We start from the raw sequence: 12,956 nt of genomic DNA, 5'->3' as shown, positions 1-12,956 counted from the left end.
GCTACAGGACTCCACTTGCTGGGTTTGGCAAAAGGATTTTTAAGACACATTTATAAATTAACTTTTTTTAAAGTCACATCTTTATTCCTTTTAAACCCTGGTGTACAAAAAGTGCCTTTTTAGACAGTGTAAAAGTTAATGTCCTTTGCAGTGTTATGGCAGATTTATCACAGAACGCAAATGCAGTCATAAATTTGTCACATGTCAATAAAGTCGCCGTGCTTTAACTTAGACATTGGCTAAAGTGACACCCCTTTTGATAAATGTAGCCATTGTTTATAGGTACCTGAATTCTACTTGTTATAGATTGTATTGATTTGTGGGAGCTGAAGTCCAGCCACAGATGTTGGGAGTAATGAGCAATTACCTTTGAACTCCTATTTGTAAAATATTAGGTCCTTGAAATAATCCTCTTCTCTCCAGACACTAGCAATTCCATTTGCAGGTGTAGGACTTGAGAATCCTAAAATCCGGACGTTTCTATAAAAGATTTTTAGCACAACGTTCTTACCAGTCTCCGATCATTACTTCCTGAGGCCCCATAAATCAGCCAGGATTAGGTTGGTGTTGTTGGACGTCATTCATGTTAGTTCTGCATTTGACCTTTGTTTTGTGGGAATATACTGCATTGACCTGGTAAGGCTGGATTCACACGAGCATGTTCGGTCCGTAAAGCTAGGACGCTAGGAGTTCCTGCCTCGCTGCGGGACAACGGTACCGTACTGTAATCATGTTTTCAGTACAGGATAGTAGTTCCACAGAGGCAGAGACTCCTAGAGTCGTACACAACTATGATTCTAGGAGCCCGGCTCCCTGCAGTGTGTTCGGTCCGGGACTTGGGCCGAAATATGTTCCGTCCTTTACGGACCGAACATGCTCGTGTGAATCCAGCCTAACAAAGAACAAATCATGCTCTTTTTCTTCTATAATCCGATGATTAAATTGCTTGTAGCAAACTTAAAGATAAAAACTTACAACTGTACCATGCAATCCAGATCCGCACATTGTCTTCATTTTGGGACTTCTTCAGGTGAGTAGACCAGGGGTCAGCAACCTTCGGCACTCCTGCTGTTCTGAAACTACAATTCCCAGTATGCCCTGACAGCGGTCATGCTAGGAGTTATACTTTCACAACAGCTAAAGTGTCGAACGTTGTTAACCCCTGATACCGGAGAGCAAGATTGTTTTTCTACAAAGGAGAGGTCATGCCTGTGCTTGGACAGCAATGGCAGGCTTTACATTACTTCATCCTATAGGTCCCTCTATTTTGTTTTGCTGGTGCTTTTTGGTGTGCACCTTTTGCAGCTAAGTAAGGATCATTTCACACAGCCTTCACCACGATCATCATAATCTTTACAAACATATACATACCTCCTAATTTTAAAAGATTGAAAAGAGGGACAACTCATGCGGTGCGCAAAGTGCTGCATGGCAAATTTTTATTACATTGAGTCACGCCTCTAACCCTGCTCAATCCCTGTTTATACACACACCCAGTTCCCCTGGTGCCCCCTCACAGAATCATACCCCAGTAGTGCCCTCACACAGTATCATGCTCCAGTAGTACCCCCAAACAGTATCCTACCTTTAAAGTGACCCACACAATATCATGCCGCCTTAGTGCCCCTCAAAGACACAGTATAATGCCTCACACACAGTGTAGAGCCCCCACACAGTGTAACTCACCCATAGTGGATCCTAAAAATAATAAAATACCTAGCCTTCTCTCCACATCGAATGGAGGTAATCCCTCTGCAGATCTGCTTTGGTTTTTGGCTTGGCACAGGCAGGCGTGATGACATCACTGCATCGCACCCAGCTGCTCACAGCAGGCCTCACATAGTGAATGGTGGAGCAGGGAGCTGACTGCACCCTGCTCCACCATTGTACTCAACTGTATCTACGTCCTGTGGATGCAGATACAGTTGGAACCGGGGCATACCGCCGGCCTCCCAGGATCTAGGACAGTTGGGAGACATGACATCTATAGTTGTATGCGTCTGTTTCATGCACCAGCTTACAGCACTGTAAATCATAGACCAAAACCGATCCAACAAAGCAGTGGAATCAGACAATGCTCTCTGTATGCTGTAAAGCAAAAGAAAAATAGAATTTGTGCCATAATGTGACTGTTCTTGGGCTTTTTCAGGGGGTTGGCACTAAAATAGTGACATAATGGGCCTAGTTCTGTTTTTTAATGGAAGAGATAAATGGATGGTCATTTGTACAAGAAAACCAAATACACGGGGGCAAATCTGATGCAACACGGAATCGAAAAATTGTCCTTTTTCAGACAGTCATGTGAATGAGACCTAAAAGGACATCCAGGGAGTTGGCACCAGACTACCCCGTACTATAGACTTAAAAGTATGAAAAAAACTTTTGCCACAAGAAGCTTAGATGTGATCGCTGGGTGAAGAGAGCCCGCTATGTTGATGGCGCTTCATAAACCAGGGCAACTCAAAGTTGACTTGAAACAGAATAATGAAAACATTATTGAAGCACAAATAAAATAAAAAAATAATTTCATTAGATGGTCATCTTCTTGTTCAAAAACACGAGTGCAGAATAAAGACGGACAGTAAAACACGAACAAAAAAAGTGATTTGTTACTCTTGAATGATTAAAAATCAACATGCAGGTAAATAATCCCGCCAAATGCTAGAACATTGGCCAAACAACTTTTTCCATTAAAATGTCATCATTTATTCAGGATTAATATTTCCCAAATGTTGGTATCACAGTCCTGAGGGAATATGGCGAGTCATAAAAGAAATCCAACAATAAGTGCATAATTACATTTTCAACACCGTCATAAACACAAATCTTAACAGCCCCTGTAATTGGATTTGTTACTATACTACAGCTTATAGAGACCTCTTATCACTATAGGTCACGGGAAAGAAGAGATTTATCAGGCTACAGCTGATCACTACGGCACGCACTGCAGCAATCCGCTGATCAACAGAATACAGAAGCTTAGAATCTGGCGCCATCTGCAGAAAGTTAATGGAACAACACCATGCAGAAAGGGAATGATGTGCTCAGCAGAAATTTCCATTCCTCCATAAATAAGATAATAATAAGAGGGGGAGGGGGTAATGAAAATCTCCAGAAAACAAATCTATAATCATTAAATAAGAGCGGAACAACATATACACATATACAGAACAACATATACACATAACAACATGCAAATGCAGAATCACAAAACCAGCAATCCAATAAGTGTGATTCATTGCAGAACACAAGCAATCTTTCCAATGGATTAAATGTCATTTATACAGATCATTTTAGGGAATTCGTGTTTTATTCTTCCACTGGTGCTCCTTTACTGACAAAGTATCTGCTCCATTAAAGTACTCTGTAAAATTGGCGCAGTATCTTTCCAATTCCGCACCGACGTTATTGAACAACACAATTGACGTTACGATATGGAGCACATTAATGTAATGAACAGACATTCATGTCTTATGTATCCGTTGTAAACGTAATCATACACAAATCGTATACGGCTCTGTATACACAGCAGGTTTTTTTTTGCTGCATTCCCAGCAGCTTTTCAGTGACCAAAATAAGTAAAAAAATGACATGTGTGAATATGCTAAACACGTTAGGTGTCTTTATCATCCTGACAGAGTGCAAACCTCACTCCGTTTCTACCTAGCTATCCCATAGTCACTACACAATCTGAGGATAAAGTCAGAATGTTCCTAGGAAAGCAGAAAGTTCTATTCATGACTGACATCTTATTTCATTACAAGTAACACTAGCGGAAATTGCATTACAATAGAACCTTCCTGGAATGGGACAAAGACATCCACCCAGTCTAGTGAATGGAAAGGACAGGCAGGGGAATGTGACCTCAGTTATAAGAGTCCCACCACCCCCACCAGTCTACAGTGCCAGGAAGCACTATGTTAGGGGCTTATGAGGCAAGTGTTTATTTAATGGAGGGCTTTATTCTGCTTGTTGGAACAAAGCAAAGTCTGGTCCATGGCACTGGATTTCTGCTAGAAGGGAGACTTTACACAGAGGCATTATGGAAATACTTATGCTTTAGTTTAAAATGGTTATCCAATAGATGTCTGATCGGTGGGGGGGGGGTCCCCTTCTTCTCTATTTCCTATGGCTATGTTGTGCAAATAATCTGCATAAAACCCACAGCAGCTACAACCTACAAGCGTTATAGGAAAGCTATAAAGAAATGTACGTAGGTACAGAAACCTGTGTAATGTGCATATCAGAAAGGTAGGAGACCCCTTTAATCCACCAGGTCCGTTTGTCTAATGCAAGCAGCACTATCTCCAGCCGTTGACAGGTCACACATACAGAATAAAAGTGGCCACGTTGTTCTTCCTCATTTGCTTGCATAGTTGCAGACCACCAATATATCCTGTACAAGTAACCGTGACACAACTGGTTAGCAGTCTCCTGAATGACATGCTAATAACACAGACACAACCTCATCTAGACAATCTCTCCAATACAAGTACGAAGACAAAGTGGAAGAGCAGAAAAGAGAGGGTGATGCGAGAAGACGTCGTCGAGCTGCCGCTTCTCATTCCTTGTAATTGTCTAGCGATTCACCTCCTCCTCCCCCGATGTCACTTTTGATCTGTTGACATTCTGGAGGCCCGAGAAGAATGCCAGTGTGACCTAGATGTTTTACAAGACACTCAGGGACATATTTAATGGAGGATTTTAAAGTTAAGATATTGAATTTTCCTTCTGGTAATTACTTGTTTTGAAGACTTTGCTGATCTTTACCTCTGGAAGTGACGGCTGGCACATACGACTGCTCTTTATAACCCGATTCCTTAATAAGGTTTTACAGAAAATGGTGACGTGACTACAGGGAAGGACAGACTCGGATGCACTTTTTTCCCTAGTTTCTTTTCTGGACAACATACCAGATGTACAATAACCATTAAATAATTAACCATTAGTAAGACAAATTGTGTCCAAAATGAACAAACGTCATAATTGACCAGACTTAACATTGCATTAACCCCTTCCCGCCACAGCCCTTTTTCAGATTTTCATTTTAGTTTTTTCCTCCCCACCTTCCAAAAGCCATAACGCCTTTATTTTTCCGTCTATATAGTACTAGGAGGGCTTGATATTTGCGGGACGAGTTGTAGTTTTTCGTAGCACCATTTACTTTGCCATATAATGTACTAGGAAACGGGAAAAAAATTATTTGTGGGGTAGAAAATGAAAAAAAAAAACCACCAATTCCTCCATGGTTTTTTGCGCGCCGTTTTTACGGAATTCACTGTGCAATTAAAACATGTTAATTTTATTCTGTGGGTCAATACGATTACGGTGATACCAAATATATGTAGTTTTTTCTATATTTTACTACTTTTACAAGTAAAAACTTAAGTGTAAAAAAGAAAATTTATTTTGTTTTCGCCAAATTCCGAGAGCCATAACTTTTTTATTTTTCCGTTGATTAAGTGGTATGAGGGCTTATTTTTTGCGGGATAAGCTGTAGTTTTTAATAATACAATTTTGGTGTACATGCGACGGTTTGATCACTTTTTATTTCATTTTTTGTGAGAGATGAGGTGACCAAAAAAATAGAGATTCTGGCGTTTACTATTTTTTTTTTTTTACGGCGTTCACCGTGCGGGTTAAATAATGATATATTGTGATAGTTCAGACTTTTACGGACGCGGCGATACCAATTATGTTTATTTATTTAATTTTTTACTATGCTCTAGGGGGAAAATGTTTTTTGTTTTTTTTTTTACACACAAAAAAACCAAAATACTTTATTGAACTCATTTTTACTTTTTTTATTAGTCTTCCTAGAGGACTTCAACCAACGATCGTTGGATCGCTTGTACGATATACTGCAATATTAATGTATTGCAGTATATTGTGATTCTGACAGTCTCCTATGAAGCCCTGCCGAAGGCAGAGCTTCATAGGAGTACAAAGATGGCGGACCTGGGGGACTTAGTCAGGCCCCCAGGCAGCTGTGCCAACCAACAGCTCCCCCCGATCTCGCCACGGGGGTGCCGTTGGGACGTTACAGGGGGTCGCCCCCCTGTTTTTAGTAATTTGAATGCCGCAATCTCTATTGAAAGCGGCATTTAACGGATTAAACAAGCGGGGTCGCGCTAAAACGGGATCCCACTCATAACCCGGAAGTGTCGGCTGTAACACACAGCCGACATACTCGCTCTATGGAGCGGACTCAGCCCGTGAGCCCGCTCCATATTCCCCCACCTGGCGTGCGCCGTATATATACACGGCGGATGTCGGGAAGGGGTTAATAAGCACTTGACATAGAACATTCTGTGAAGCAAATAGACGTAATCATTGTAGGTTCTAGCAGCGCATGATGAAAACATCCAGACCATCATAGTCTTAACCCTGACAACACTGAACGCGTTCCGTCAATCCCAACAGTGTATAAAAGAAAGTACATTTGTCTGAACATGTAGTTAACAGGGCAGATTTGGCATTCGTTTAGGGATGTTGGGTTGTTGTAATGGCAGCCAAATTGCTCGGAACTTGCTGCATCTTTTTCTATAAAGGGAAACTAGAAGTTCTAGGTTTGTTCTTTTTTACTTCCGGGGGAACATCATTCCTAGCTCTCTTTATGCAATTATACAATGTCAGCTAAATGTAAAGCAGCCTAAAATAGGCAATAATAAATGGAACAAACCCACATGGAGTCCCAATACCTCTTCTACATATGCTGTGCCACTGAAGGTCACCCTGACCGCAATGTTGTACGATTGCATAACTGACAGGAAGAATAAAGTAAATGATTCATCATTGCGTTATCTCCCCGATCTCCAGTAACGATAAGCTCACAGATATTTGTGAGGACTTCTGTGCATACTATACTTCTATTGTAAAAGCCAAGTTCACACTACCATTACAATAGCGTATGGAATTTTACCGCTAATGTGAAACCACTAACGTTAAACGCTGCTGAACAATAAACGTACCACTTTTTTAAAGTCCTCTTCTGCTTCATCCAATTTCCCTTGTTTCAACAGTAATTGTCCTCTCTGTAATCTTGCCTGCAAAATAGAAGTATTGGATGTCAACAATAAACATAGAAACGCCACTTTTCTAAACTTAAATAACCCCAAGTTTTTATCACTTGAAGCTGGCACGTGAGATTGTGTAGATTGAAACACAGCACATGGTTTATTATGCCAATGTCACCGATCGGTGTGGTAATTGTTACCGTGAACCACTCTCCTGGTCACTGATTTTGACAACAATGCCACAGGGTGACTTTTTTTTATCGAATCACCTTGATCACATTACATAAGCGATCCTACTATAAATTATAACCAGAAATTAACGGTGTAAACGTCCATAGAATTTACTGCAGTGGTGGATTATGCACATGCTTGTAGAGTAGCTCTTACTCCTGTAATAAATAGCATTTAGAGTTCAAACGTGGCACATTTTTCTACAGAAAAATCTACAACATAAGGATTTCAAAATCCAGAGGAAAAACCTGCTGTGTGTGAATAGGGTTTTGTAAAACCCCTTCGTGAACATTGTACTGTAAATTTGTTGCCGATTGAGGGCTTATTCAGACGAACGTTATATACGTCCGTGCAACGCGCGTGATTTTCACACGCGTCGCACGGACCTATATTAGTCTATGGGGCAGTGCAGACAGTTGCGTGATTTCTCTGCAGCGTGAGTCCGCTGCGTAAAACTCACGACAGGTCCTATATTTGGGCGTATTTCGCGCATCACGCACATTGAAGTCAATGGGTGCGTGAAAATCACGCGCACCACACGGTAGCACTTCCGTGCGAACAGTGTGATTCGCGCAACAGCTGTGAAAAGGATGAATGAAAACAGAAAAGCACCATGTGCTTTTCGGTTTACAAAACATACAGAGTGTCATAATAATGGCGGCTGCGCGAAAATCACGCAGCCGCGCATCATACGCTGCTGACACACGGAGCTGTCAAGTGCCTTTTGGGCGCGCAAAACGCTGCGTTTTTTGCGCGGGCAAAATACACACGCTTGTGTGAATCCGGCCTTAAGGTGCGGATTCCGAGAATATTTTTTCAATCGACATTAATAAGTGAAAGATTTTATTATAGAATATTTTTTTCAATCGACATTAACTAATAAGTGAAGGATTTAATTGTATCCACAACATACAAACTGGATGTAGAGAGAAATATAGTAATAGTACTTGTATTAAAAAGTGTATCGCTATATCTATACATGAACAGAATATTAAAAAGGGTTTTCTCACCATAGCAATCTATGACACATCACAAAACCATGCCGCACCTTACTGATTGTGGGTTTCCAACCACTGGGATCTTCACCAATCACTAGAATTTATTTCAATGGTAACGCTTCCGTTTCAGTTTGTTTCTGTTCCGTAAAGTTCCCGGGTTTTTTCACAGAAACAATAGCGTAGTTTAGAGCACTATTGTTTCTGTGAAAAAAACGAAAACGTTATGGAACGGAAACAAACTGATACAGAAGCGTTACAATTGAAATCAATGGTAATGCAAACGAAAGCTATAGTTTTTGTTCGGCTTTCTGTTCCTTGGTTCCTCTGACGCAAAGGTTGAACGGAACCCGAACAGGACCTTACATCTGCTACGTATAGGCAACAATTACATTAACATTACGGAGCTACTATTTACACTGTCCTAGAATCTTTTAAACTGTAACTTTTAGTAAAATGATCCATTGTGTAATACAGTATACCAAGGACTGCTTTACCGGAGTCCGTGTCCACATCCTCATTTCAGTCACATCCACCGTTACTTGAAAACTCCTAAGTTCTGTTTCAAATATTAAAGCTTTAAACCTTCTGAAGTGGCGATTACAGACAGAAAAATACTTGGGAGCAGGTTATTTTTTTCCTGCCCTGCAGTTAAGCTTTGGTAGCAGTACGTACTGACGTGAAGTCTGGTTTCAGCTCAATCACTCGACTTAAATCAGGAATTGCGGCTTTAGATTTGCCCATGGCCAGGTATGCTGTTGCTCTTCTGTAGTATGCCAGGTAGTTATCTGGATCACCATCTTAAAAAAAAACAAAAAAATAAAATTAAAAAAACAGAGACACTGAGTTGGCATCAAACACCACATTGTAAAAAAAAGACTCATGAACCTCAGTGGAGACCGACACCATGTGTAACTGAATATATAAGGCTTCACTGTTAATATGTAAAGAGTTATGACAGAGAATACAGCCATCTGAATTGCTGGGACATCACTAGACTGAGCCCTGGGTACATATTCTCTGCAGATGTGCAATGTGCAGAGCTGTCACTCAAACTACCTGCTCGGACATGAAGCCTCATTGCTAACCATGTGACCTGATGCAGAATAGGGAGACAGCATGCGTATGTTTAGTTACATACAGTATGTACGCTATAAAACTGTACACTATACAGAGTGTGAACCATTATCTATCTACGTATAATAGTTGGTCAAATCATATGTATTAGAATTGGCCTTCAAATAAAAATAAATAAAAACAAATGGCCTGTAAAAAACTTGATCAGAGTCCATCAAGTAGAAAGGCTGGATTAATACACGCTTGCATATGGCATAGTCAGAAGAGGGCGATGGAAAGATTAACGTGTCTGATCAGGTCTGGTTTTTGTCAATTCCACACATACGGTTCATTACGGTCTAATATCAACTGTTCTATTTCAGTATTTATGGCCCAATTAGTGATATACTTCAGTTTCACAAAAAGTAGTAGGATTACAGCACACGTCTCCAAAATAGTATATTTATCGTCAAGACATCCAAAAAAAACAGGCAACGTTTCGACCCATGGTGAGTGAAGGGTTTTTCTCAAGCTTGAGAAAGACCCTTTAACTCCCCATGGGTCGAAACGTTGCCTGTTTTTTGCGGATGTCTTGACGATAAATATACTATTTTGAAGACTTGGAGATGAGTCCTGATGTCCTACTACTTTTTTGAAGATTGCATTACGCCAGAGTGGGTTTGCCTGGCTTGACAGCGTGACACCGCTCCAGAGATCGGGACCTGTGCTGCTTTATCACCCTTCTTTTTGGATCAATACTTCAGTTTTAGTCATTTTTTGGATTCTAGATAGTTTGTTGGAGGAATGTATATGCAGCGGTCCCTCAAATTACAATAGTGTTTACTGGGCCATCTTAACTTAAAACCACATTCAACGTGCCACAGATAGTGCTAATCTGTGACACATGCACTTGGCTTGAATATCCAGCCAATCAGCATGCACACTTAGGCTGGATTCACACGAGCCTGTTCGGTCCATAAAGGACGGAACGTATTTCGGCCACAGGTCCCGGACCGAACATACTGCAGGGAGCCAGGCCATCATAGTTATGTACGACGCTAGGAGTCCCTGCCTCGCTGCGGGACAACTGTCCCGTACTGTAATCATGTTTTCAGTACGGGACAGTAGTTCCACGGCTCCCTGCACTGTGTTCGGTCCGGGACTTGAGGCTGAAATACGTTCTGTCCTTTACGGACCGAACATGCTCGTGTGAATCTAGCCTTACACTGGTAAAACCACTTGATCACATTGCGGGCAAGTAGAGCTAACCAATGAGATTTGATTTATTGAGCGCACATACGGATTGGCTGCCTAGTAGCGTCTGTGAGGTACAGTGCTACACAATGTTTTGCTTCCTACCTGCACTACTTGATCGCATTGGGCCTGCAACATTGGGCCAGTGGCGTACACAGAAATTAAAAGGCGTCATAACAATACTTAGTATAGGCACCATCCCCACTGAGAGCTTATTTAAACTTTTTAATAAGTTAATGTTCACTGCTCAGTCTGATCATCATATTTATCAATGTATTTACACCAAATAACTGGCATAAATATATTGATAAGTCTACCCCATACAGCTCTAATTGTGATCATGTACTGCTTCCCTAGACAATACATGACAAAACTGGCATCCTGTAGCCACCACAAGGGGGAGCTCCTTGAACACGAATTTATACAGCTACCATTAAACTCAATGGTAGCTGTAAAAATCTCTATGCACTGAGCTCCCCCTAGTAGTGACTAAAGGAAATTGCAATGGCTATATGTTGGGAAGCAGAAGGAGTTCAGAGCCGGGACTCCTTCTCACCATGCACCCCATAGAAACGGCGTGGTCTGCCTCTATGGTGGGTATGCCACTTCCTGCAAAGTGTAAGGCAGGTAGGTACGTACGTACGTACGTACATCTGTTGATGGGCCAGAGAGTGAGATCAGTAAAAAGGATAAACAGAATGGAGTCGCCAATAGACAGAAAATCCCCCTTGATTCGAATTTTCCAGTTTTATTGTTATCAATATGATCTATGGATATCCTTAGTAGGAATGCATTATGTTTATCAGCTGCCCAATACTCACCAATAGCTGAATGAAAATGGGATAAAGCATCCGCAAGTTGCCCAGCAGCTAACAACTTCTTCCCCATTTCAAGGTGTTTGTCCACATCTGCATTTATTCCACATTCTATGCCTGTGTGACAGATATCAGAAAATGAGGTAAGTAGGATTTCATAATAGAAGGAAGAATCAGTGTTAACTTTGAGTTATTTCCTGTTCTGACTGCTGCGAGGTTGAAAACCTCCCAATGGAGTAGTCGAGTAAGATGTTTCAGAAACGTTGCCATCCATATTTTAGAGTAATCGCCGAACTGTACAATTATCATCATATAGTAGGTACCTCCACAACTCTCATTTATAGTACTACCGTTTTCTTTATTATGCTTTATTCACACCTGTGTCGGGACTCCGTTCATGGGTTCCGTCTGAGATTTCCTTCAGGGGAACCCATAAACGGAATCCAAATAGAAACCATAGGTTTCCGTTTGCATCACCATTGCTTTCAATAATGACGGATAAGGTGCATATGGTTTCTGTTTATCACCATTGTTTAAGGGTTCCGTCATTTTGACGGAATGAATAGTGCAGTCGACTACGGTATGGAGTCCGTCAAAATGACGTAACCCTTACACAACGGTGACGAACAGAAACCATTTGCACTGGATCCGTTACCATTGAAATCAATGGTGATGCAAACGGAAACCTATGGTTCCCCTGACGGAAAGCTCTGACAGAACCCACGAAGGGAGTCCCCACACAGATGTGGACGAAGCCTAAGACTTGAAAAAAACAAAAGTAGTGCATAAAATGTTGAGTCATTTTGTTATTAGTTTGCTTTACAGATCGTGTGCAAATTATGATTCACATGATTTTTATTTATTTTTTTCTAGGTTTATGTCTAAAGTGAAATTTGTAGAATTCTGCAGGTTGTGTGTGTACCAAAGTGCATTGTGGAGATCAGAAGACGGTTAGAACTGAGCTAGAGTGGAGGTAAACCGTTGTCTGTTTCTAACGGTAACCAGCAAACTTTTGAAAGCAGTTGTGTGTGAAATGGAGTGAACAGAATTAAATAATCGCAAAGTCAGCACAAAAACAGAAAAGCAAAAGTATTTGTAAAGTTACTCTACTATCAACATAGATGTAGAACGTGACATATTGCTTAACTATACTTGTAATAAATGGAGCCAATTTAGAAATATAATAGATTATCCACTGCTCAACATGGGTATGTTCACTCACACATAGCTGATTTGCTTCAGAAATTTTCCTCAGCAAATCCTGAGAGTCAGAGATATCCGCACCAAATTACGTAAATTTAGCTGCAAATTGGCTAAAATTAAAAAAAATTATTTTTTTTATATATAAACCTGTATTTTCACCTTGCCAATCTTCTACCAATCCCTCAGTAACGCTAGCCTGGTCCTTCGCGATGAAAAGGTCAACACGTTACTCCTGCAGCCTGTGATTGGCTGCAGTGTTCACTTGTCTAGATGACTCATCATCGCTGGAGGCCAAAACACAAAAACCGATGGAGGACCAGCTAGAATTACCAAGGGATCGGTAGAAGATTGGAAAGTGGAGTATAGGGTCTTGTTTTTTGTTTGTT

The 12,956-nt window shown here is 41.0% G+C and overlaps 1 protein-coding gene across 1 annotated transcript in view; it reads right to left on the bottom strand.

Annotated features, from left to right (window-relative positions):
* The window catches only part of DNAJC3 (DnaJ heat shock protein family (Hsp40) member C3), a 53,108-nt gene that overhangs the window by 27,742 nt on the left and 12,410 nt on the right, over window positions 1-12,956 (bottom strand). Inside the window, exons 2-4 of the mRNA XM_075852392.1 lie at window positions 11,374-11,484; window positions 8,918-9,042; window positions 6,972-7,046 (exon numbers count right to left, since the gene is read on the bottom strand). Of these exons, the coding sequence (XP_075708507.1) occupies window positions 6,972-7,046; window positions 8,918-9,042; window positions 11,374-11,484 (311 nt within the window). The remainder of the gene's footprint in view (window positions 1-6,971; window positions 7,047-8,917; window positions 9,043-11,373; window positions 11,485-12,956) is intronic.

Source organism: Rhinoderma darwinii, chromosome 2 (genome assembly GCF_050947455.1).
Source record: "Rhinoderma darwinii isolate aRhiDar2 chromosome 2, aRhiDar2.hap1, whole genome shotgun sequence".
Classification (NCBI taxonomy): domain Eukaryota; kingdom Metazoa; phylum Chordata; class Amphibia; order Anura; family Rhinodermatidae; genus Rhinoderma; species Rhinoderma darwinii.
This window is presented reverse-complemented; position numbering and strand designations above follow the sequence as displayed.